The sequence below is a fragment of the Pelodiscus sinensis genome, chromosome 1 (genome assembly GCF_052426305.1).
Source record: "Pelodiscus sinensis isolate ZL-2025 chromosome 1, ASM5242630v1, whole genome shotgun sequence".
Taxonomy (NCBI): domain Eukaryota; kingdom Metazoa; phylum Chordata; order Testudines; family Trionychidae; genus Pelodiscus; species Pelodiscus sinensis.
The window spans coordinates 8,817,371-8,843,267 of NC_143052.1; the positions used below are offsets into that span (position 1 = coordinate 8,817,371).

The 25,897-nt window shown below is 54.1% G+C and overlaps 1 protein-coding gene across 2 annotated transcripts in view; it reads left to right on the top strand.

Moving 5' to 3' along the window:
• The window catches only part of PLXNA4 (plexin A4), a 689,852-nt gene that overhangs the window by 583,234 nt on the left and 80,721 nt on the right, over positions 1–25,897 (top strand). For both annotated transcript variants that reach the window (XM_075925673.2, XM_075925677.2), the window contains exons 13-19: positions 326–477; positions 1,286–1,403; positions 7,224–7,360; positions 10,761–10,928; positions 20,647–20,740; positions 23,290–23,529; positions 24,882–25,028. In XM_075925673.2, the coding sequence (XP_075781788.1) occupies positions 326–477; positions 1,286–1,403; positions 7,224–7,360; positions 10,761–10,928; positions 20,647–20,740; positions 23,290–23,529; positions 24,882–25,028 (1,056 nt within the window). The remainder of the gene's footprint in view (positions 1–325; positions 478–1,285; positions 1,404–7,223; positions 7,361–10,760; positions 10,929–20,646; positions 20,741–23,289; positions 23,530–24,881; positions 25,029–25,897) is intronic.

Below are 25,897 nucleotides of genomic sequence, written 5' to 3' on the forward strand. Positions count from 1 at the left end.
AACCTGGAGATTAACTTCATTGCGAAAGTCCCATCCCCGTACAAGTAGAAACACCTGTTTCCGGGTATCCCTTGATATGCTGTAGTGACATGGCGCAGTGTTACTCACATAGGGAAGGTGACAAGAGGTATCAAATTGGGTGGGACTTTGGAAATCGTGTGTGTGGGACCAGCAGAAGCGAGTCGAATGTGTTTGTACAGGAGCCATGCAGGGTGATGCGAGTCTGCGATAGCCTATGAGACGCTGCTACAACTCCTGCTGGAAATCTTGGTGGCCTTTGCGATGCCCGGGCGTTTCTCTGATTACTCTTGCCTCTTTGCTTCAGATCATCCCCGTGACGGGCCCTCGGGAAGGAGGCACCAAAGTGACAATCCGGGGGGAGAATCTGGGACTGGAGTTCCGGGACATTGCATCTCACGTCAAAGTGGCGGGAGTGGAGTGCAAACCGCTGGTGGAAGGATACATCCCGGCGGAGCAGTAAGTTGGCCAGGAACTGGAGTGTGACATAATGCATTCACTAATTCTGCTGCCCCCAGGCCCTTGGCTCCACCAGAGGAGTTAGAGCCCCCAGGAAGCCCGGAGAAGCCAATAATCGAAGGTATTCATTGGGCAGACAAACCCTGCACAGAGGAGGGCTGAGTAATGCATAGCCCCTCTCCTATACTAGCTATTACAAAGTCACTTCCAAAGCACTGCAGCAGACTATGGCTGGCGTGGGTCCCTTGGGATCCTCACTTCCATGCTCCCAGCAGGAGTTCCTATGCCCCTGCCCCAGTGTTTCTAGGTAAGGGCATGTGGATTGTCCCCCACCCCTGGGATCTTTGCCCCACTTTGGTGGACAGCCACCAGTGCTGGGCTGAAGAGAGCTGGGCTTGAGGACAGAAGCACCGAGAACTTAGCGTGCACCGCGGTGGCCAGCGCTGAGTGGGAGCTGATGAGTGGACCCTACAGCCTATTGGAATCTGCCAGGCTGTACTAGCAATCATTGCGAAGAGGAGAGGAGAGAGATTAACTGGCCAGCTCCTCCGTGGGTATAAACCATCTTAGTTCTGTGGGTTTCAGGGGAGCGAAGCTGATTTCCACCTGCTGTGGATCTGGCCCCAACGTCTGGAGACACACCTGGTTAATGATCAGCGTCCCCAGGGGTTCCTTGGGGTTCAGGGCTGGCAAGCCTCTGGGAACGAGCAGGGTCTGTCCCCCGGGCTGCGGGCTCTGCAGAGCAGGTCTGTGGGACCAGCCTGAACTGAGCCAAACCCCTTGCCCCTCCTTTATGCTTTCCATGCAGGATAGTGTGCGAGATGGGAGAAGCCAAGCCCAGCCAGCATGCCGGATTTGTGGAGATCTGCGTGGCCGAGTGTAAGCCTGAGTTCATGGCCAGGTCCTCCCAGCTCTACTACTTTATGGTAAGCCACTTCGCAGAGCATCCCCCAGGAGCAGAAGGAACTAAGGCCCCACCCAATTGCCGTTTAGATCAATTCAAGTCTGTCCATTGAGCTTGGATGAGAGTGGAGTTGGCCGGTCATTTTCTCTCACCTCCTCCTATGCTCTTTCTTCCCCTCCACTCTGCAGCAGGGCCCATATGCAGCAAGCATGAACATTGCTTCCCGGTTGCAATCGACATGCCATTGACTGGTTGTCATGGCTCCTTCCCCACTCTGGCACGATACATGCAGAAGTGGGGGCCAGCAAAAGTACCCCAAAACCTTATCTACCAGGCTTTGGTATAAAACTTCCCCCAAAATCTTAACCTAGATTTTGGAAATAAAATCTCCGCTGCCACCACTCAAATATGCTAAAAAATCAGGGAGAGACTACTTGGGAAATCTCACCCCTAAAGTACAAACCAGGACACAAAAATTAACCAATGCCAGGTTAATAAAAAGAAAAGAGAAAACTTTTATTTTCACCACAATATTCCTGTTGCATAATAACTAGATGGAAAAGTAGCAAAATAATATACTCATGGGCGACGTCTACACTGGCCCCTTCTTCGGAAGGGGCATGCTAATTTTGAACTTGGGAATAGGGAAATCCGCGGGGGATTTAAATATCCCCCGCGGGATTTAAATAAACATGGCTGCCGCTTTTTTTCCGGCTTGGGGAAAAGCCGGAAAAAAGCGTCTAGACTGGCGCGATCCTCCGGAGATGGCCTGGCTCTGCCGGGTATGAAGGGCAGTGTGTGGGGAGATGGCCTGGCTCTGCCTGAGGGGCAGTGTGTGGGGAGATGGACTGGCTCTGCCTGAGGGGCAATGTGTGGGGAGATGGCCTGGCTCTGCCTGAGGGGCAGTGTGTGGGGAGATGGCCTGGCTCTGCCTGAGGGGCAATGTGTGGGGAGATGGCCTGGCCCTGCCGGATGGGAGGGGCCATGTGTGGGGAGATGGCCTGGCTCTGGCTCTGCGGTGTTACATGGGCGGCAGGTGCAGGCCCAGCTGGGGAAAGCAAGTCCCAGACCCGCCCCTTCCTCCTGAGGCCCCACCCCTTCATCCACCTCCTCCCCCCTGTGGAGGCAAGCCCCACTCAACCCCAGCCTTATCCTTCCTGGCCACTTGGAGGGCGGGGCTTGGGTGGGGCTTGCCTCCATGGTGGGAGGAGGTGGATGAAGGGGTGGGGCCTCAGGAGGAAGGGGCGGGGCTGGAACTTGCCCTCCCAAGCTGGGTCTTCCCTGGTGGCCGGGGAGTGTAGGCAGTTTCAGGAAAGGCAATGCCTTCCCTTGCCTGCATCACGCGCTGCCCACGTTGTGTTCCATACACATCCCAGCACGCCGTGCAAGGCTTCAGAGGGATCTGACACATTAGAATCAAAGGCGGCAGCTGCGTGGCCGGATAGCTGTCACCCGCAACACCGCAGGGGAGGAGAAAGGTAACGCGGAGGCCGGGACAGAACATGGAACCTTTCTCCTCCTGGTCACTGGCACGAGTGTCACGGGGCTTGTCAGTGATTCAGAGTGGCCAGTGACTGCTCGGTGGCTTCTGTGGAACGAATTGGGGAGTCTCAGTCCCGATCCCACTAGCCAGGTAACTGCATCAAAGCTAGCACCTGCATAGTCCGTGCTGCTTTGCTCCCTGGCTGGCAATCCTGGGCGAGAGGCTAAGGGATCTGCTGCTGGGTCGTGGTGCTGGCAGCTGCATCTCACCAAAGGATGGTCCCATTGGAGCAGGGGTCTCCGACCTTTTTAAGCACGAGATCACTTTTGGAATGTAAGTGCAATCTAAGATCTACCTCACATATAAATACCCCACCCTGTCTCCCTCCTGCCCCTTCTCTAAAGCCCCACCCCTGCTCACTCCATCCTCCCTCTCTTGCCCATCCTCACTCACTTCCATCAGGCTGGGGCAAAGGGTTGGGGTGCAGGCCCTGGTCTTGGATTAAGGGCTGGATCTGGAGTGTGAGAGAGGCTCTGAGCTGAGCTTGGGGCAGGCCGTTGGGATGTAGGAGGGGGTTCTAGGTGCAGGCTCTGGGATGGCACTTGGATGCAGGGGTGCTTGGGGTGTAGGCGAGGCACTGCTGGTGGCTCCTGGTTGGTGCTGCAGTGGGGCTAAGGCAAGCTCACCCCTCCCTGGCCCTGGAGCACTCCCTAACGCAGCCAGAAAACTCCCTCCCAAGTCCCGTTGTGCCTCCTCTCTGCTCTGCGGAGAAAGGATAAAGAGTGGGAGAAGGGGCACCTTAACATCAGCCCCCTCCTCTCCCTCCCCTGCCCTGCACAGCAAGCAGGAGGGTTCCCAGGGGGAGGGGCAGTTTCAAGACAAAGGGCAGGAGATGCGCAGCCGTGGGAGGAAGGGCAACTGAAGTGCTGGCACTTGAAAGCCTCTTGGCCAAACCAGTCAGGATCACCTGTCAGAGGTTCCAAGATCTACCAGTCGATCCCGATGGACTGGTTGGTGACCACTGCATTAAAGCCAGGTGCGAATGCAGGGAGCTTACACAGTTGTGTAGATAAACAGAGGACTTCAGACCCCTTGCAATTGTCCATTCTGCCCCTTTTCCAACGGCTAACTTCATGTGGAATGAAGGCCGAGCAGAAAGGTTTCCGTATGTTTTTTAAATGATTTGCCAGTGATTGGGGCGGGGGTGGGGAGGGGGGGTGAAAGAGGGAACCAGTGCGTGTGTTGGGTGGTTGTATACAATTTTATCAATGGTCTTTGAAACTCAGGAAGATGATAATGTATTGTACCGGCTCATTCTGAGGAGTTGGGGAGAGCTTCAAGCTTGTGTGCCATCATTCTTAGGGAAAAAACCCACTTCATTTAAATGCAGATAGTCACTTTTCACTTGGGAGTGAGTGGAAAGTTTTTCTATTAAAATGCTAATGAAAGAATAAACTGTAACTTCGGATTTCTTCCTGAACATGGATGCTTCCTCTCCGCGTTTTGGTATCAGTGTAATCTGTGCCTTTGGAGTATGATTATTATATCTTGATTGGGGCGGGAGAAGGGGGGAGTTCACTTTCTCTTGGCCCTCAAGGAATCTTTTCAGATACATTCGTCCAGAATCTGGGCATGTTTTGAAAAGGAGCTCAAAAAAAAAAAAAAAAAAAAGTGAGCACAAACCAAATGAAGTGATGGATAACTGCTGGAATAAATTGCATAGGGAGGCTGTGGAAACTCCATCATTGGAGATTAAGAGCAGTTTAGGCGAACACCTGTTAGCAGTGGTCTAGATCAATGATGGGCAAAATGGGCCAGTGAGTGGGTCACGTGAGTGGCCCTTCTTAATCTCAATGGGCCTCGAGATTGTCATAACTCAGATAGGGTTGTTAGCGACTAGTCGACATCCCGATACGCATAAACTTACTGGGTAGTCGACTGGAGTATCGACTACTCGCTTTCTCCCCCCTTGCTGCCTCTATGAGAGGCAGCAAAGCAGGGTGGGAAACAGGAGCCAGTGCTGAGGGGAGTTGGCTTAAAAGCCGGCTCCCCCCAGCACCGTCGCCGTGGTGTTGCCCGCCCTCCGCCTCGCTGCCTCTATCAGACGTAGCGGGAGGATAGGAGAGGCTGCTCCTGCAGCACCCCCTATCTGTGCCCCCCCTTTTTCCCTGTGGACAGGGGCTGCTGGACTCAGCGCGAGCTGGGACCACGCAGTCCCGGCTCACACTGGTCTGGGACGCTGCGCCTCTGCACTTTAAATGCAGTGAGAGCCCAGCAGCTCTTACTACATTTAAAATGCAGAATCGCACGTGGCTGGCTCCTGGTGCCAACACGAGCCAGGAATGCTCAGTCCCATGTCGAGCCGGCTCCTGGAGTTACCCCCGCTGCGGCTCTGCCTGTCCTTATCGACTCGTTGTGTAGTCGATACAAATCGTACCGACTACATGATTAGCCAGATAACCACATTTTAACATCCTTACACCGAGACGGCTTCTCTGGGTAGAATAGCTCTGCTCCCTGCGCTTGCGTACCTAGAATTTGCGGGGGGCACTGATTGAACCACAGCAGCACTGTGGTTGGATGCAGAGAGCGCGCCCGGCTCTCACCGCCAGCGTTGTGGGCAGTCAGCGTGCGCCTCGCTTCACGTGCCTTTGCTTTACGTGTGCGTCACTTTTGTAAGACTGGTAAGAAAAACACGACCCAGATGAAAACCAGCAGAATCTGGCAACCTGCACATGGGCAACAGTAAAACAAAATGTCTTGTGGGGCTCACATAGACCCCCGGCTGGTGCCCACTACTGGTTTAGAGGGTGCATGGTCCTGCCATGAGTGCCGGGGACTGGACGTGATGACCTCTTGAGGTCTCTTTCAGTTCTGTGATTTGGAAATGATACCTGCCCTTATTAACAGTGTTAGGCTTCATCTACACTACGGCTTTTGCCACAAGAGCCTATGCAAATGACGCGTGGATTAGCATATCGCCATGCTTCATTTGCATAATTTATTTGAGCCATTTTTTGCGCAAGGGATTTTTGCGCAAAAACAAGCAGCGTGGATGGGGGGTTTTTTGCGCAAAAAAGGCCACACTGCTTGTTTTTGCGCAAAAATGGCTCAAATAAATTATGCAAATGAAGCACAGCAATATGCTAATCCATGCTTCATTTGCATAGGCTCTTGCGGCAAAAGCTGCAGTGTAAACGTAGCTTTAGAGTACCACACACAGATCAATGCTTTGTTATGCCAGGCATTGTAGATACATCCCGTCCGAGACAGTTCCTGTCCTGAAGATCTTACAATTTAAACAGACAAGGCAGGAAGTATTCCTGCCCTCATTTAACAGGTGGGTAACGGAGTCACGGGGAGATCCAGTGTCTTACATAGAGCCGCATGTTGAACCCTTTCCTTTTGCTCACATGGGAAAGTCCTCTGTGACTGAGTAGAGCATGATCAGCTTCCTGCAGAACATGCCACCGGCGCTACGAGCTCTGTAGCAGGGGCAATGTCCTCTCTTGCATGCTATACCTTAGCTTCACAACCCTCGAGAAAGAAGCTCATCTGCTGTTAACATCAACGGGGTTTCAGAGCAGGGGTCCCCGGCCGGAGCGATTGCACAGTATGGCCCAGGACTTCCAGCTCCCTTCTTCCCACCGTCAACCCACCCTCTTCCCCAATGACACTGCAGCCGCTAAGGACACGGCTTTGGGGATCACTGTGGGGGTAAGTGCGGGAGCAGGGCACAGCCACTGCTGCCCTGCAGCATCAGGCCCCCCAATGATCCCCAAAACTGAAACCTCGAGGACAGAGTGCCATGGGAGGGAGAGGGCGGAGCGATGGTGGGAAGGGGTAGGACTTGGGGCTGGTGACTCGGGCAATTGCTCCGGTCGAAGGTGTCCTGTGGGCTAGGAGTTTTAGACCCCTGTTTTAGCGTCATTTCTCTGCTGGGTTCATCTCTGTGAACCTCCGTCTTACTCCTCCACGAGGTCAGTATAACACACGCAGGGACGCTTCAGATCCGTCAGCCCAGGCAGCTAACTGAGATGCTGCTGTATAGGAGCAAGGGTACTTCTGAGCCCCCTAAAAAGCAAGGGGGAACCGAGACTCCTTGCTGAACCCACTGGAACTCCCTTGGGAATCACTGAACAGTCATGAGTCACGGGAATATCTGGCCCAGTTTCAGGGGGAAAATGGTAAGAGATGAGACTAGCTAAAGCAGTAGGATCCTGGCTACCAAGGCGCATGGCCTCTGCTGCTTACCAGCTTGCTAGAATAAGGCACATGCTAACGGCACCTCACTCCTACTGCTACTGAGCCACTCACCTGCCCTCAATGCCTTCTCAACGTGACCCTTTCTCTCCACAGATGCTGACGCTCTCCGACCTGAAACCAAAGCGGGGCCCAGTGTCGGGAGGCACCCAGGTGACAATTACAGGCACCAACCTGAATGCCGGCAGCAACGTGGTGGTGACCTTTGGGCAGCAGCCCTGTCTCTTTTACAGGTGCGCACTGTAACATCCTTCCATGCCAGGCCAGGGAGTCGCGAGCAGAGAGGTGTGGCTGGCACGGTTGTCTGATGAGAATATTAGGGCACAGGCTGGGAAATGGCCCCCTCTGGCCACCACCCTTTGAGCTAGGCTGCCTCAGGGCTGGGCTGAGCACGTGGAACATGGTCACAGTGCGCTAGCCCCTTCCCTGTGTGAGTGGGTGCTCGCTGGTTCTTATCTGGTCCCTCTAGAACAGTGTTTCTTGAACTTTTTAAGACTAAGGAACATCAAACAATATATTTTTTAATGAGGAACACCAACGATTTTTGGTTGAGAAAAAAAAAGAAAGGGATGGGGGGAGTGGAAGGGTCAGGGAGAAAGTTATTGAGGAAAAAAAGGGTTGGGGGAAAGTTTCTGAGCAAAAAAAAAAAGAGGGTCTCCTGCTCCTTTAAGGGCAGCCATTTTGAATTCGGTTCTCCGCGGCACACCAGTGTGCCACAGAACACAGTTCAAGAAACACTGCTCTAGAATATTAGTTCTAATCACCGTGCGGACCCAGATGACAGGTCTTGGGGAGGTGCCGACTGGACTAGCAGCGGGCATTGTAGCCGAGGGTTGAGGTGAGACGTTTGGGATCTTCAGACTGGAACAGCAGAGCATGTCACTGGTCAGGACCAATGTTCCCCCTCAGCTTTTCCATCCATGTGTGGATTTTTCCCCACCAATGTGTGGAATATTTTTTTTCTGTGCACAGAGGCATGTGCGAATGTGCACCACCAATAAAACTACAAAACCTAGCTGAGGATGCTCTGCTAATCAGCGGGGTGGCATTTGAATCTCCCCTGAGCGGCTGCCCAAGTCCACAGCTTGCAGGGAACACTGGTCAGGACTGAGCAGTGTTGGCCGAGCTGCCGGAGAAGTGGAGTGTCCATGTCTGCTGGACAGGACAATACTGTCACCCCCGCCTTGAGTCTATGACTGCCAAGATCATTCAGGCACAGTTTATATTAGAAGTAAAAATAACCATGAAGGGTGAAGATCAAAAGGGAGGTTCCTTAGACTAGCTAGATCTTCCCTACACACCCTGAGGGCCGTACTGGGATAGGTGTGAAGCAGATAAAAATCACAGTAGTCTTGCCAATTAGAGTATCTCTTTTATGTACACCTCTTTCCCCCTTGTTGTCTGTCAGCTCTGTTCTGCACAGAGATATCTGCCTCCTGTATCCCATTAGGGGATCCTTATTGTCCACGGCTCTGGGTGGAAAAACAGGATTCTTTTCACTTTTTTGCTTAGCATTTGATGTCCATTTTCTGTGGTCCCTGGTTAAATTTCATTGCAGTTCTCCCCGGGGCCCCATGCTTTGCTAGCCAGTCTGGGAATATAGTGCAAAAAAAAATCCATCCCGCAGCCCGACCTCCTCAGAGTTAAAAAAACCCAACAACAATTGATTTGGGGAATAAAGTAGCTCTCTCATCTCTAAAAATAATCTTGCAAGGTGGTGAAATGGGTGGCTCAGCGGAGAACAGGGCGCAGAGGTTTGTAGCTCGAGATTAGCAGCTCGTTTCCGCTCCAGGACGGTGTTGTTCCAGAGTCAGTCTCCTCTACGGGGTGTTCATGAATCAGAGTCCACATCCAGATGGCAGAGGCATCTACAAAACGCCATCACCATGAGCACCACTAGAGTAGTAAGAGCCTGCCTTAGCCCCCATCATATAATATGTACAGTTGGGGTGATTTTTTCCAATGTGCAGTACTTTACACTTATCCACATTACATTTCATTTGCCATTTTTTCAGTTGCCCAGTCACTTGGCTGGTGCGATCTTTCTGAAGTTCTTCACAGTCTGCTTTGGTCTTAGCTACCTTGGGCAGTTTAGTATCATCTGCAAACTTTGCCACCTCACTGCTTACCTCTTTCTCCAGATCATTTATGAATACGTTGAATAGGATTGGTCCTAGGACTGACCCTAGGATAAGGCAGGCTCATTCCTCCCCAGCCCTGGAGCACGCTAGTAGTAGTAAGGCCAAACTCTAAGCGTTGCCCACCCACCCCCCGCCAAGGAAGCCTGCCCATTGCAGGTTTGAGGCACATTGGTAAGGCGGTGGAAGGGGAAGGTACAGCAACTATGGCCTACCCCAATTTGGGGGTTACAAGACTCCAGTCTCCCGGGCTGTGTCTATTGCATTTGTCAAGCCATGAATCATTCCTGGGCATGTGAGGACCTGACTTCTATGATTTATGTCCGTGTAGGAACAGCCCACGATTCAGGCGTTCAGGTGTGAAGGGCAGTTGCAGCCGTGCTGCTTCAAGACGAGAGAACATTTGTGTTTAAGGGGCAGTGGGGCCTGTAGCCAGACGCTGGGCGTGAGGATGTCTGGGGGGGGGGGGGGGGGAGGCTGGATGGATATAAAGGGAGAAGCGGTGAAGCACACAGATAACAGGGAGCACAATTTGGTCCTATGATTGTAGAGTGGGGACTGAGTCACGGATCACTGGGTCTTTGCTCCACCCGTTACAGAGAGAAGCTAGCTGCAAAATTTAGATGAGAGATGTAGTAGTGTAGTCGATTAATTGATTAACCGCCAAGCAAAAGCATATAGGTTAATGCTATAGACTACATGCATTCTCCCCCCGCCCCCAGTAAATTTTTTAGCAGGCTGGCCAGGAATGGGTCTGGGACCTACCCCTGCTGCAACTCTGCACTTAAAATGTATTAAGAGCCAGGCAGCTGGGCAGCCCGGTTCAGTTTCGGCTTGCGTCAGGTCCGGGAGTTCAGACACGCCCCCCCCTCCCGCCCCCGACAGGGGCTGTTGCCACCCTGCGCTGCTGCCTCTTTATTAGAGGCAGCAGCACAGGATCACAGGCAGCCGGTCTGCGAGGGGAGCTGGTTTTTAAATGGGCTTCCCTCGTGGACCATCCCCCACCTGGCAACCCGCGCTGCTGCCCCTGATACACCAAAGATCCCGCCCCCGCCATGAAGAGGGTGGTGTTAGCTCTATTACAGATGGGAAAGCTGATTGCAGAACCAACTTGTTGCCCTTCTTATGACAGTGGTCCCTGCTGATGCCTTGAAGGAAGAAATCAAACACTCATCCGGCCGGAAGGGGGGGGGCTGTTTCTGGAGTGAAATGTCTCATGGATCCCAGCTAAGGCCTGGGTTTATTCCCTGAGGGTTGAGCATTGAGAGCCCTTGCGATTTGACTCTAGCTTGTGGGGCTGCAGATGCTAATCTTTATTCAGATGCTCTGACATTCTGTTCCCACAAAAGGCCACAGCGGTGAGTTCCCCAGGTTAGGGATACATTAGTTACAAAACACTGGACGGGGGGAGCGGAGAGCAGGGCTGGTGGCCGGTGACTTCATGCTGCATACACGGTTTAATGCCTGGCTGGTTTTTACTGCATTCTGCTCACAGGAGGTCCGCGATGCACATTGTCTGTAACACCACAGCCTCAGACGAGGGCTTTGAGAAGGTCAAGGTGTCCGTGAGGGTGGACAAGGCCAAGATACACCAGGAGCTGCAGTTTGAATACATGGAGGATCCCACCATCCTGAGGATTGAGCCAGAGTGGAGCATCTTCAGGTACTAATACAGCCCCTGTTTCCTCTAACTCTGACTCCTGTTTGTCTTGTCCAGGGCTGGATGTGGGTGCATGGGCTCTTCTCGCTGATTTAAGACCCCCGTTCAGCAGCGCACATCCAGTGGGTGACGTGACATTGATTTCAGTGTGGCCAAGCATGTGCTTTGCTGAATCAGTGCCTAAGAGCCCAATGGAAATGGAGGGGACTCACCCCCTCACAGGACTAAGCGCGGATGACGCTGCCTTACAGCTGGAGGGGTCCCAAAGGCATGATGGGTGTTTAGCTCAAGTGGTAGAGCGCTCGCTTTGCATGTGAGAGGTAGTGGGATCGATACCCACATTCTCCAATGAGGAGAGAAATGATGGGTGTTGTCTCTGTGTGTGCATGCCCCCTGCATATGGATGATCTTGTGCTGACTAGGGATGGTGATTTCAGATGGTCGCTAGGGGATTTTGCGTGATTTCAGATGGTCGCAAGGGGATTTTGTGCAGTGCTTGCATGTATCAGGCCCTCTGCATATCCTGTAGCAGGCCACGGTTCCCTCCTTAGAGAAGCAAAAGCCACACACGAGCCTTTGCCGAGTGCATGTCTTGGGAACACCGTGGCAGTTGCTTTAATTACAAGGTGGTCTCCGGTCCAAGGCTAGAGATTTTGGCTCCAGTACTAAAAACTGGAGAGTTCCACCCTCCACCCCTACGCCTCCCCCCACACATCCCCTGTGTTCCATATTTGCCTCCCAACAGGATTTCCCCCATAAGTAATAAGGGAGAGGACCGGATTCTGCTGCAGACTCTTCCACTTTCCCTTGGGGCTGGCTAGGTCCATGCTGATGTCTCTCCAGGAGGGTCCCAGTGGAGAATTTCATGATCCTCTCTGGAGACGACTGAACCCATTGAGATAAAATAAAACTCCTCCAGAACTTGAACTGTATTTTTCTGAATGGGGTTCGGTCTCCTCACTTCCTTGGTGGGCTTGTCAGTGCTTCAGGGGGACGTGTGCCACAGGGGGGTGAGTTCTAAAGGTCACAAAGCTGCTGTACAGGGATTGGTTCATTCCGCCCCTGCTGGTGAGCACTAGAGGTTCCCTTGGGTGCTTTACCATCACGCTGTTTGAAACTTTGCTACCTTAAATCACACTAGGGAATCTTCAGTGCACAGCAGCAGTGTCTCCACATGCCAGTTAATGCAGAATACACTGGTTCCCTTTGAAAATCACACCCTCTAGCACAAATTATCTCACCATGTAGCCAATCCTTTCAATTTTCACTGCTTTCCTGCACTTCCTCCAGTTGCTTTCCAAAATGTGAGTGCTGGAATATCATGGGAAGGCCGTTTATGGCCTGGCTGGGTCTCTCATTAGATCACCAGCCCACGTCTGCAGACCCAAAAGATTCAGAGAGCTTGGAGATGCATCATTATAGCTAAACCTCATCCTAACTAAATCTCAGTCATTGGAACAAGTGTGCAAGCTGAGCACTTGGGTAGCCCTCCAGGAGAGATTCAACTACTGCCTTGCCAATTAGCAGAGTGCCCCCAGGCTGTCGCATTTTTCTACTGGTGGTGCACATCCACACATGCCTCAGTGCAAAGAACAAAATTTATTCTACACATTGATGGAAAAACTTAGAGGACACATAGATTGGAATACTATATTATTTCCTCCAGAACAGAGAGGTGCAGACTGCACTATTCACTCAGTCCTAAGTTGTCCCATGCCCTGTTGTCACTGTGTTAATATTTGTTTTCCTGGAGCACACTGTGGTCCCAGAACCCCATTCTGATGCACAGATACAACACAAAGACATGACCCCTGTCCAGCAAGGCTCATATTCTAATTGCCCTGACCTGTGCCAAGATTGCATTCTCCCCTTCGTTCCATGGATAAACCCCAGTTGCTCCAGTGGGGTTGCAGTGAGGAGAGTAGCTGAGAGGAGAATTTGGCCCTGTGGGTGGAAGGAAGCAAAGCCTTAGACAAGCCTGCAAGACTGGCCCAGTGAAGAGGGAAATTGGTCATTAAATGCTCTAGGATTTCCTTTAAAAGATACCAAATAAGAAATATGAGTCTCCTCTCATCCATCCATCACAGTTCTCAGCTCCCTGTCAACCTGGAGTGATTGGAGTGTCGGGGGATTAGGCTGCGTCTCGTAAATACCCTGGTTCAGCTCCCATCCGGAGGATGTTTTCACGAATCAATTAATGACTTTAATTACAGTGGAGGAATGTACCAGTGTCATCAGATTGAATCTCTCCAGGCCGAGCTCACGGATTCAGTGTCTGGGTTTTCCATTCTGAGGGGCTGTTAGTCACACAGGTCAGACGGCACTTTCCTCGGGGAAAGCTAGTGACGTGCTGGCGAATGCCGCTGGATTGGCGGCGCTGGGCACTGAATTGCACCATTATCCGCTGGAAAGAGACAGTGCAGGCAGCTTCCTCCACCCCCGCTGGCACCCTGGCCACAGTGAAAGGGGAGTTTGCTCTTCAGGGCTCCATGGTTCCTGGGTTTCAGTGCGGGAGCTGCCAGCAAGGGGCCCAGTGAGCATGCGTCGAGTTGTGAGGGTGGGTTTTGTGGCGTAGAAAGGTCTGGGGCTCTTTGCTTAATGGAGAGCCAGGAACAGCACCTGCCTATCTAGCCCTGGCAGCACAGTTCCTGCTAAGGTGTGAGCCTGTGCGGCCGCACACAAGAAAGTCTTCCCCTGCCCACCTCCTCTGGAGAGCCGCACAGCAGCACTCGCACAGCAGGCGCCTGCTCCGGTGGGCAGGGCCAGCTGAGACAGCATGGTGAGGGAGCCGGTGGGGCAGGGGGCTTGGACCGCATGTCTGGGGCGGAGGCCTGCTCTAGTGGCCGGGGCTTCCACGTGAGTGGGGGAGGGGACAGGGGCTGTTCTGGCATCTGGGAACGGGAACTGCCCCATAGCGGGAAGGCGGGGGGCGGGATCTGCTCCGGCAGCCAGCAATGGAACATGCCACACAGCGGCGGGGGGGGGGGGGGGTCTGCTCCGGCAGCCAGCAATGGAACATGCCACACAGCGGCGGGGGGGGGGGGTCTGCTCCGGCAGCCAGCAATGGAACATGCCACACAGCGGCGGGGGGGGGGGGGTCTGCTCCGGCAGCCAGCAATGGAACATGCCACACAGCGGCGGGGGGGGGGGTCTGCTCCGGCAGCCAGCAATGGAACATGCCACACAGCAGCAGGGGGGGGGGGTCTGCTCCGGCAGCCAGCAATGGAACATGCCACACAGCAGCAGGGGGAGGGTCTGCTCCGGCAGCCAGCAATGGAACATGCCACACAGCAGCAGGGGGGGGGGGGTCTGCTCCGGCAGCCAGCAATGGAACATGCCACACAGCAGCAGGGGGGGGGGGGTCTGCTCCGGCAGCCAGCAATGGAACATGCCACACAGCGGCGGGGGGGGGGGTCTGCTCCGGCAGCCAGCAATGGAACATGCCACACAGCGGCGGGGGGGGGGGGTCTGCTCCGGTAGCCGGGAACGGGACATGCCATATGGCGGGAGGGAGCGTGTGTGTTAATAAATTGGGTGCCACGGTGGCACCCATCCAAACCAGCGCCCATGACCTCAATATCGGTGCACAAGCCAAAACTCGCTCCACCCATCGTTGGAAAATTAGAGGGACCCCTGCCCAGCAGTGACTCTTGAGGTTGCCAGACCGGGTGTCAGTTCTGGAGTTTTGTGATGGTGGCCCAGCTGGTCCCCCAGATCCGGGCTGAACCCCTTCTTCCCTTCACGCCCCCCCCCCCCCTCAGTGAGCACCCTGTGGCTGGAGCTGCGAGCGGTCCTAGAGTGGGTGGGTGGAGCTGATCCAGGTCCCTATGGGACGTGCATTCTCCTCACAGACCCATCCTACAGTCCAAGCTAACGGAGGGTCGCAGCTTGCGGGTGGGCGACCACTGGACTAGCAGGGCGTGTTTCAGATGAGACTTGAGGTGCATGGGCTGAGCTGTGCGGAGGCTCAGGACTGGAATAGCGGGTTGGAGAAACTCCCTGTGCCAGCACCCGTTCCCCTGAACCTTCCAGTTCTCCGTCGCTGTGGAAAGACACGAACACCCGTGGTGCCCTGGGACTGACAGCCCGTTCAGCTGTGTCGCAGGGACAGATGGGAGTCTGTATCTCTCGCTGGCCAGCTGGTGCAGGGCTGAGCAAAATACGGCCCAGGGGCCGGATCCGGCCCGCCAAGCCACTGCATCAAGCCCATGGACCACCCTGGTGGGGCCCTCGGCACATGCAGCTGCCGCAGTTTAAAGCACAGTCCCTGCGGCTCTCCCTGCAGGCAGGGGGAGGCTTGTGTGATCTCCCCATCCTCAGCCCAATCCTCAGCTCCTATTGGCTGGAAAGAACCAGCCAAGCTCTCAGCTCCTATTGGAAACAACCAGCCAATAGGAGCTGAGAGATTGGTGTGGGGCGGATGGGGGCCACACAAGCCTCTTTCCCTCCCAGAGCTGAGCGCCATGTGGCGGGAACAGCTGGCAGTTTCAAGCGGTCTGGGGCTGCAGCCGGCAGGGAGCCCAGCCTGCCTTAGGGGTGCTGCAGGGCTGCTGGCTGGGAGGCATTGAGGTAAGTGCCTCCCAGCCAGAGCCTGACTCTGGCACCCCAACCCCGTCTGCACCCCCAACTCCCTCCCTCAGGTCACCACCCAAACCCTCTGCAGTCTGCATCCTCTTTTCCCTTTCTCCCGGGTCACAGCTCCCTCCCAGACTTTGCACCCCCTCCTAGTGCCCCTCCCCCAGGCCAGAATCCTTACCCTACACCCCAATCCCCTGGCCCAGGTCACAACCCCCTCCTTCACCCAAACTCCCTCTTCGACCTCACACCGTCTCCTGCACCCCAGTGCCTTTCCCCGTGCGCCCTTCTGACCCAACCTCCATCCTAGACCCTGCATCCCCTCCACAGAAAAGTGCAGCCTTTGGCCACTTTCCAAAATCTTGGAGTGGCCCCCACCAAGCATTATTGCCCACCCCTGAGTTAGTGCCTCTGCCCCTTGCTGTTTGACAAGGCTAGGGAGGAGGGACTCGCCATTCAGTGTCCATTCAGCGGAGACAAACCGCAATGGCTTGAGGGAATGAATCACCAAGGAGCCCTCTCTGTGCTTGAGCCAGGTAAGTTATCCCTCAGCCAATGAGCTTGCACCTCAATCTGCCAGGGCTCAGCCAATCCACAGGCTCAGGTCTAAGCAGGAGGCCCACCAGTTGGAGATCCTTACGCCCTGCTCCTGCCCCAGCCTTCTTCTAGCTTTGTTCTGGTTTCCCGCTCTGACCCCTAACTCTGGACACAGCCTTGACTGCTAGGCCTGACTGCTGCTGTGCCAGCCACTAGGCCTCTCCATCCACTTCTCAGTTTGACATTGAGCCAGGCACAGTGCCACCAAGAGTCACAATCTCACAGAGCACATCTAGTGCACTTCACTGCTGCCTTCAGTTCCACTTCTGAGCCTCTTCTTGCGGTCAAAGCCTTGGAGAACAGTGACGAGAACCAGAACAGAACATCCCACACTAGCACTGTATCTCTTAGCATCTCTACAACGTTTGGTGATAACCAGTGGAACTCTCTGCTACAGGAAATCATTGAGGCAAGCAGCAAAGCAGGGCTTTCATAAAGAGCTGGATCATTGTACAGCCAGTGGTGACATGGGCAGCTCTTTGAGCTAAATCAGGAATGATTTAATTGAACCCCGTGCATGAGGCCAAAAATTGATCAATTGCCAAGGTCAGGGAAGAATTTTCCTTCTTGCCTTCAGTGTAGTTTTGCATTATTGGCAGGGGAAACGCAAACTTCTAAGCAGCAGGGATTGGCCACTGTTAGAGGGCAGGGTGCCAGAGGAGAGAGATTTATTAAACAGTATACTTCATCACAGCAACTCCAATGGGTCTTTCTTCAACTTGTCCCTGACTTCTGAGTTAAGATCTCTGGAGGGCTGAGTGATTGTCATTACACCAGCCTTGCAAAGTCATCATGAAAATGTACCAGGCCAAGCACAAATTCCACTCACCCTGCCATTTTTCATGGCAATAATAGAAACAAACGGATCCTATTTGACTTACACGTCCAAAAAAAAAATTACTCACGCTGGGTGAGTGGGTGAGCAGAATGTGACAAGGCTACATTAAAACAGACTGCCCAGAGTTGATCGTGAATTACATGTAGTGTCAGCTGGCTCTGATGAGTCAAGAATGCGATCCAGAGCCAGCGTCAGAGTCCGCTTGAGAAAAATCCCAGACCCCAGCACTCTCTGGGTATGTCTACACTAGAAAGTTAGTTCGAACTAACGGACGTTAGTTCGAACTAACTTTCCTATGCGCTACACTAGCGCTCCGCTAGTTCGAATTTGAATCGAACTAGCGGAGCGCTTAGTTCGAACTAGGTAAACCTCATTTTACGAGGACTAACGCCTAGTTCGAACTAGCTAGTTCGAACTAAGGGCTGTGTAGCCCTTTAGTTCGAACTAGTGGGAGGCTAGCCCTCCCCAGGTTTCCCTGGTGGCCACTCTGGCCAACACCAGGGAAACTCTATGCCCCCCTCCCGGCCCCGGACCCCTTAAAGGGGCACGGGCTGGCTACGGTGCCCGTGCCAGGTGCAAGCCTGCCAGCACCCAGCTAGCAGACCCTGCACCTGGCACGGCACAGAGCCACCCACCCGATGCCCCCCAGCCCACCCCCTCTTGCCGGGACCAGGCTGGCGGCTCCCGGGAGCTTGCCCTGGACCGCAAGAGGCGGGCACCTTCCTGGGCTAGTGCGGACATCGTGGACCTCGTCCACGATCTCCGCACTAGGCACAGGAAAGTGGCCGTCTAGGGCAGGAGAGCTGCCAGCCTGGCCACCCAGGACCAGGTGTGCATGAAAATCAAGGGGGTCCACTGAGACCCCCGACACTGAGCCCTGAGCTTACAATGGCCGTACTGGGTCAGACCAAAGGTCCATCTAGCCCAGTAGCCTGTCTGCCAACAGCGGCCAACCCTAGGGACCCTGGAGGGGATGGACCGAAGACAATGACCAAGCCATTTGTCTCGTGCCATCCCTCTCCAGCCTTCCACAAACTTTGGGCAGGGACACCACTCCTACCCTCTGGCTAATAGGACTCCATGGACCCAACCTCCATCACTTTATCTCACTTCTCTTTAAACTCTGTTCTAGTTCTAGCCTTCACAGCCTCCTGCAGCAAGGAGTTCCACAGGTTAACTATTTGCTTTGTCAACAACAACAACTTTCTCTTACTAGTTTCAAGCCTGCTACCCATTCCTTTCCTTTGGTGTCCTCTAGTCCTTCTTTATGGGAACTCAGGAAGAACTTTTCTGAATGCACCCTCTCCACCCAACCCCTGCTTTTAGAGACCTCTATCCTGTCCCCCCTCCGTCTCCTCTTTTCTAAGCTGAACAGTCCCAGTCTCTGTAGCCTCTCTTCATCTGGGACCTGTGCCAAACCCCTGATCATGTTAGTTGCCCTCCCCTCTCCCAGCCTTTCTCTTCCCCTCTCCCACCTCCTTTTCCCAGTCTCCCCCAGTTTTGTTCAATAAAGACAGAGTCAATGTTGGAAGAAACGTTATCTTTATTTTGTACATCAATAAGAAGGGGGGCTAGGGAAGGGCAAGTGGAAGGAGGTGAGGGAGGAATGGGGTACGAGCCCCCGATGGGGAGGACTGGGCTGGCTCTGCGGGCTTCTGGGGGTGGAAGCTCTCCTGCAGCCCCCCAATTACTCCCTCTCCCCAGATGGCAGCCTGCGGCAAGTGCAGCCGGGCTGATGGCCGAGTGGTGTGATGTGCCCAGTGTGGGCACTCAGGGCACTCCAAGCCAGAACTTCTTTGCAAGCGGGGCACCCCTGAGAACTGTCTGTCCGGGGTGGGGGTCGGGACCCTTTAAGCGCAGCCCTCGGCTAGCCTGAGACAGTATCTCCATGCTCTATGTCCTCCTTTTATGCCCTGCCGGCACTGCTTCCGGCCATCATTAAGCCCTGTTCAGAGTCCACTCAATGTGGACTTACTAGTTCGAACTAGCAAAACGCTAGTTCGAACTAGTTTTTAGTTCTAGATGCATTAGTTCGAACTAGCTTAGTTCGAATTAACTAATTCGAACTAAGTTAGTTCGAACTAGCGCTGTAGTGTAGACGTACCCTCTGACACACAAACTGTCGGCAGCGCCCCCATCTGCCGTAGGCGAGATGTCCCCAGCCCAGCTGTGCACGAGAGGTGGGGGGGAGAGTGAGGAGTTGGAAGGAGAGGCGCTGTAAAGACAGGCTCCATCTCTTCAGTTAAATGCAGTCTCCTCCCATTGTGTCTTAACTTCCTGTTCTCAGCTCACCTGGTAGAGGAAGAGCGCTATTGACAAAGCCACTGAATGTCCGGAAGAGACTTCCCACTGTGGTGGGCCAGGCTGGGGAGTGCTGGGGGAATTCTTATAGAGCTCCTGGGATTCTAAAATCAAAGGTGCCACTCCCTTTCCTATGGCCAAGGTGACTGCACTCTGAGCCAGGGCCAAGTGCGATGCTCCAGGATTCCAGCTGGAGAAAATCCTGTTGCCCCGAAGTGTGGGGGTTAGAAGGGGCGGCTGGGGAGAGGTGAGTGAAGATGTCATCTTTCGAAAAAAGGCACTATTCCATGAAAACGGGGCTTTTTCGAAAGAGAGCGTCTACACTCTTTCAAAAAAGCGAGACACTTTTTCGAAAAATCTTCTCGTTGTCTAGACACTCTTTTTCGATAGAGGCTTTTTTGAAAGATACTGTCGAATAAGCCTCTGTCGAGAAAGGCGTGCAGTCTAGACATAGCCGAGGAGACTAAGGAGGGATATGATAGAGGCCTATAAAATCATGACTGGTGTGGAAAAAGTGAATAAGGAAAAGTTATTTATTTATTCCCCCAATATAAGAACTAGGAGTCACCAAATAGAATGAATAGGCAGCAGCTTGAAAACAAACACAAGGAAGTTTTTCTTCACGCGGCGCACAGTCAACCTATGGAACTCCTTGCCAGAAGATGTTGTGACGACTAGGACTTTAACGGGGTTCAAAAAAGAGCTAGATACATTCATGGAGGTTAGGTCCATCAATGACTATTAGCCAGGGTGGGTAGGAGTGGTGTCCCTAGCCTCTGTTTATCTGGCAATGGATGACAGAAGAGGGATAACTTGACGATTCCCTGTTCTATTCACTCCCTCCATGGCATCTGGTATTGGCCACTGTCGGCAGACAGGACACTGGGCTGGATGGACCTTTGGTCTGACCCAGTCTGGCTGTTCCTATGTTCTTATGATCTCCAGAGGTCACTGTGTCCAAGAAGGTACAATAAATTCCTTTCGTTGCAAGAAATGGCTAGTGAGTGAATGTGCAATTGATGACAGATCTGAGAAAGAGAGCACCAGAGAGCGTGGGATCCCTGTTCAAAGCAGTCTGAGCCCCCTATCTGGTTCCCTGTCACAGACACAACACAGCAAGATTCAGGCTGGAGAGAGGCAGCTAATACCCATGGTGAGAGAGAACCCGAGCCACGGGTGCCCAGTGGGGAGGGGAGCACACGAGAGTCACAGCAAATCAGAGGGAGGTTTGCCATGTGACATGGCAGCAAAACTGCTCGTGTGAATGTGTGGGCCTGATAGACGGGGCATCACCTTCCAGACCAGGGGTATGGGAGTCTCTCTCCGCTGATGAGCGCGTCTCTGTCTGTCCAAGGGATTGGGAGAGCGCCCCTCAGTAACAGGCGTTTCTTGTTCCTTTCTGCTCCACAGCGGGAACACGCCCATCGCAGTGTGGGGAACCCACCTGGACCTGATCCAGAACCCTCAGATCCGGGCAAAGCATGGTGGGAAGGAGCACGTCAACGTGAGTATGGCTGGGGGCACGGGGATGGGCATTAGGGAACATGGCAGAGCTGGTGAGAGGGGCCACGGGGCAGCTCTGGAGACTGACGTGTCGTGTGTATGCACAGAACAGGCAGCCCGAGCAAGCTTGCCCTCCCGGTGTGCCTCACATCCAGGCTGCAGGGAGGAGAGGAAAATTGAGTCTCCACCATCCAGTCTCTGCTGAGCTAGTTATAGTGAGATAGTCCATTGCTTTTGTGATCTGGAAACATGTCCATCTAGGCATAGGCAGTCTAGACGCGATCTTTCGAAAGAGGCTCTTTAGAAAGATGCTTTCGAAAGAGCCTCTTTCGAAAGAAGCCTGCAGTCTAGACATAGCCTAGGATTCAGCCTGTACAGTGGGGCTCTGAGGCATGTTCTCGGCTGGACCTGAGAAACAGAATGGGATTGAACCCTGATTCCTCTTCCCACAGGCCCGCTGATGGGGGCGGGGGGTGGGGAGGAAGGGGGCAACTGCCCTGGGAACCCGGGATTCAAAGGGGTCTGGGGCTCTGGTCACAGCTGCTGCTGCTCTTGTGGCAGTGGTGGCACCCAGAGCCCCATGCTGAAGTCTTGCATACTCTGGGCAGCAGTTAGGTCTGCCTGGGGAGGTGGGGGCACCATGTGCTATGCTGGGACGGAGCATCAAAGTGCAGGTGGCTGCCCGCAGTCCCGCCCCTTCCATCGGAGGCCCCGCCCCTTCCACTTGAGGCCCCGCCCCTTCCACCTGAGGCCCCGCCCCTTCCAGGAGTGTGGAGATGCCCCCCCGACCTTGCTGCGGGGCCCAGCGTGGCTGTCGGCTCCCTGACTTGCCATGGCCTCCCGCCACTTACAGTAACCTCTGAGGTTAATCCTGGGTCATGCTCGGTGTTTTCCCATCTTGCTGTCTGTGCCCAGTGGCACTTGGCGGATCGATTCTCCAGCATTCAGAGCTAGCTGCCTGCACTGCTTAACCCACGTCAGCATGCACACTTCAGCCCCCTGGTCGTGAGGCTGGGCCGCCTCGTGACCATCTCAAGCCCTCATGGCGCTGACAGGCCGTGTTCTAACTGTACCGACTCCAGCGGCAAACCAGCTGATTCCCCCTGGAGTTACGCCAGGCTCAGACCAGACTCAGGCCCCGTGCAGACCATGAGCTGAGAGCCCTGCAGAGAGATTTAAACTCGTGGACAGTTGGTTTCTTTCGTGGGTGAGAGCTAAGCCCCCAAAGCCCTGTCCCAGCGAGGTTCCTCTGAACAGCTGCATCATCTGCATTTCATTCGGTCCAAATCGCTTTTGTCATCTGAACTGATCTGGACAAAATTGACTCCGGCCCCTGGGTGTGTCTAGACTACATGCCTCCTTCGACGGAGGCATATAGATTAGCCAGATCGGAAGAGGGAAATGAAGCCGCGATTAAAATAATCGCGGCTTCATTTAAATTTAAATGGCTGCCCCGATCTGCCGATCAGCTGTTTGTCGGCAGATCGGGGGAGTCTGGACGCGATGCCCCGACAAAGAAGCCTTTCTTCATCGACACAGGTAAGCCTCGTGAAACCAGGCTTACCTGTGTCGATGAAGAAAGGCTTCTTTGTCGGGGCATCGCGTCCAGACTCCCCCGATCTGCCGACAAACAGCTGATCGGCAGATCGGGGCAGCCATTTAAATTTAAATGAAGCCGCGATTATTTTAATCGCGGCTTCATTTCCCTCTTCCGATCTGGCTAATCTACATGCCTCCGTCGAAGGAGGCATGTAGTCTAGACACACCCCCTGTATTAAGGTAGATGTCCCAGGCAATGCTTGTAAAGGCAGGAAGCCAGGGTAGGGGGAAGAGTGAAAGGGAAGTTTGAAAATGAAAATCATAACACCGGAGTTGGCTTTGCGATTATTATTTGTACTCAAGTAACTTTGAGAGGCCTCAGCTGAGATCAGGTCCCCTTTGCTGGGTGCCGCACGTGTGCTTGGTGAGAGACAGTCCCTGCCCTGAAGCGCTAAGTGTGCAACCCGGCAAGAAGACTAAGTAACCTTTTTACAGGCGAGGATCTGAAGCACGGAGAGACCGAAGGCTTGTCTCCATGGGGAGTGACTCCAGAATAACTATTCCTGGTCAACACCAGGCGTGGACACTCCTGTGCTGAAACCAGAGTGCCTGTTCTGCATGCCCAGGTCCCATCAGACTTTGGGCACCCCATATTTTGGAGGGGGGCAAGGCAGGTTCAGTTGACCAGCCCATTAGAGAGATTGTGGCCCCTGACAAAATGGAAATCCTGCTGCAGGTGCAAGTGTGGGCAGTTACCGGGGAGAAGGGGCCCCCCGCGCTGTGCCTCAGCCCCTGAGCTAAAGGAGCTGAGGAGTCCCCTGCAGGAGCAAAGGGCTCCCCATACCCCTTCCAGCTGTGGGCTGAACGTAGAGCTCGCATGACTGGGGTCCCCCATCCTGTCTCTCATGGCAGCAGTGGGTGGGCTATTGTTTTATGGGCGGGGCTCCTGTAATGTGTCTGTTGAGGACGGGGCTCCTCTCATCAAGCTCCACATTGGCTCATGCCCTCTAGGTCTGTGAGGTGCAGAACGCCACGGAGATGACTTGCCAGGCCCCAGCACTGGCTGTGGACCCGAATCACCAATCCGAGCTGACCGAGCGCCCAGAAGAGTTCGGCTTCATCCTGGATAATGTTCAGTCCCTGCTGATCCTCAACAAAACCAACTTCACCTACTACCCGAACCCGGTCTTCGAGGCTTTCAACCCCTCGGGGATCCTGGAACTGAAGCCGGGCACGCCCATCATATTAAAGGTGAGAGGGCGGGAGGGGAGAGGGAGCAGGGTCGTGGAATGACGATGCCCTCCAGAAACACTTCCTGTCGATCACAGAGCAGCGTGAGTCCCAGCGGAGCCCTCCCCAACTTCTCGCCATCTTCCCACCAATCACAGCAGAGACTCCATCAGCATCCCACCCGTCACAGCGCTGCTCCTGCCAACTTCCCACCAATCACAGCAGAGACTCCACCAGCATTCCACCAGTCACAGCGCTGCTTCTTCCAACATCCCACCAATCATAGCAGACTCCACCAGCATCCCACCAGTCACAGCGCTGCTCCTGCCAACTTCCCACCAATCACAGCAGAGACTCCACCAGCATTCCACCAGTCACAGCGCTGCTTCTTCCAACATCCCACCAATCATAGCAGACTCCACCAGCATCCCACCAGTCACAGCGCTGCTTCTTCCAACATCCCACCAATCATAGCAGACTCCACCAGCATCCCACCAGTCACAGCGCTGCTCCTGCCAACATCCCACCAATCGCAGCACGACATCCTTATTTTTACCCCAAACCTCAGCAGATGTTGTGTGGTGCTGTAGAAGCCAGGTGTGCAGACTAGATTTAGCTGGGCAGGCCCGGCACTCAGAAGGGAAGCGCAGAGAGAGAACATGTGTGACATTCCATAACCCCCTAACCACAGAGGACAGGACTTCGAACAACTAACCTTTGCACATCTTGGCAGTTCACCCCACATAGAAATTCCTGGAATAGGCCCTCAGTTGCTATAATGCAGCTCTGTTGGTGTACTTGGAACGCCACTGATTTACACCAGCACAGTGTCTGGTCCCATGTGTCTATTTGTGCTGCAGTGCTTGACAAATTGGTTATTATGACAACCAGGCACAGGGCTTCTGGAACGACAAACTTGCTTACCCGCCATTTGTGCAAATCCGAGAATAGCCCCTTTGTGGCTGGAGACCTTTTATGAGCCAGAGATAATGTAAGAGCATTTTATGGCCTTCATTTTCCCTGTGTGTGATGCACGTGCAAACAGATAATTGTGCGCACAAAAGACACACGTGCACATTCAAAACAACCATTTTGCAGGGGTGTCTTTTGTGGGTCCAGTTAGCTGCTTGTGCAGGCACAGCATAGAGATCTGTTCTTCCAAACGTATGACTAATTCCAGAGACGGACACTAGTGAGCCTGTGCCAGTCCGTCCCAATCTTCCAGGGGTGTGTCAGGATTTACTCTCACTGGGGAAGCCAGGAAATGCTGACCCGAGGGAGGCATGTCTAGCCATGGCACGCAGATCGCAGGGACAACCCAATGGCAGGTCACACCCCGTTGAGATGTGTATGGTTTGCTCCTCTCGGTCCAGGGGAAGAATCTGATCCCCCCGGTGGCTGGCGGGAACGCCAAGCTGAATTACACCGTGCTGATAGGAGAGAAGCCATGTGCGGTGACTGTGTCGGACGTGCAGCTGCTGTGCGAGTCGCCAAACCTCATTGGACGGCACAAAGTGATGGTAAGCAATGCTTTAAAGCAGAGGTGGGCAATCATTTTTAATGGGGGGTGACTCCAAGTGCTCAAGGGCCACAGTTCTATGGAGGAGGTAAGGGGTCTGGGACAGAGGTTGGGTGCTTGGGTTAGGGGACTGGGGTGCAGGAGAGGGTGTGCGGTCTGAGAGGGAGTTTGGGTGCAGGAGGGGATTGTGATCTGGATTATGGGCTTGGGGTGGAAGGTGCGGGAGGGGGCATGAGTGCAGGAGAGGATTCTGTCCTTGGGGAGGAGAGTAGGAGGGGGTGCAGGATCTAGGCAGGAGCTGTGACCTGGAGGAGGTGGGGAAAGGGAATACAGAGGGTGACCTAGGGCAGGAGGCAGTGGTGGACTGGAGTAGGGTGTTGGGGGGAGAGAGGGGTCCGGGTGCCAGACTGACTGGGAGGTGCTTACCTAGGTAACTCCCAGCCAGCAGCCCTGCAGGAACCTGAGGCAGGGTCTGCTGCAGTTTCAGGCTGGTCAACACCTCTGGCTGCTCCACATGGCTCTGCTCCGGGTGGGGGCCTCTGCACGCTGCCCATGGCCCCAGCAAAATTTCTCAGCTCCTATTGGTTGGAAACTGGCCAATGAGAGCGGAGAGATTTTTCTGGAGGCAGGGGCAATGCCCACAGCCTCCCCATCCCTCCCCATGTCCAGAGCAGAGCTCAACTAGCCTTTAAAGCAGCTGCTCCGTGGTAAGGGTCCCGGCGAGGCAGCTGTGGGCTGGACCCTGCAGCTTTGCGGACCGGATCTGCCCTCTTCTCTGCTTTGCCTGCTCCCAGCTGGGTGATGCCAAAGTACCGGTGCAGCGTGGCTCCATGGATGTAGCATGACACCTCCGTGCCACCAATCGCTCCA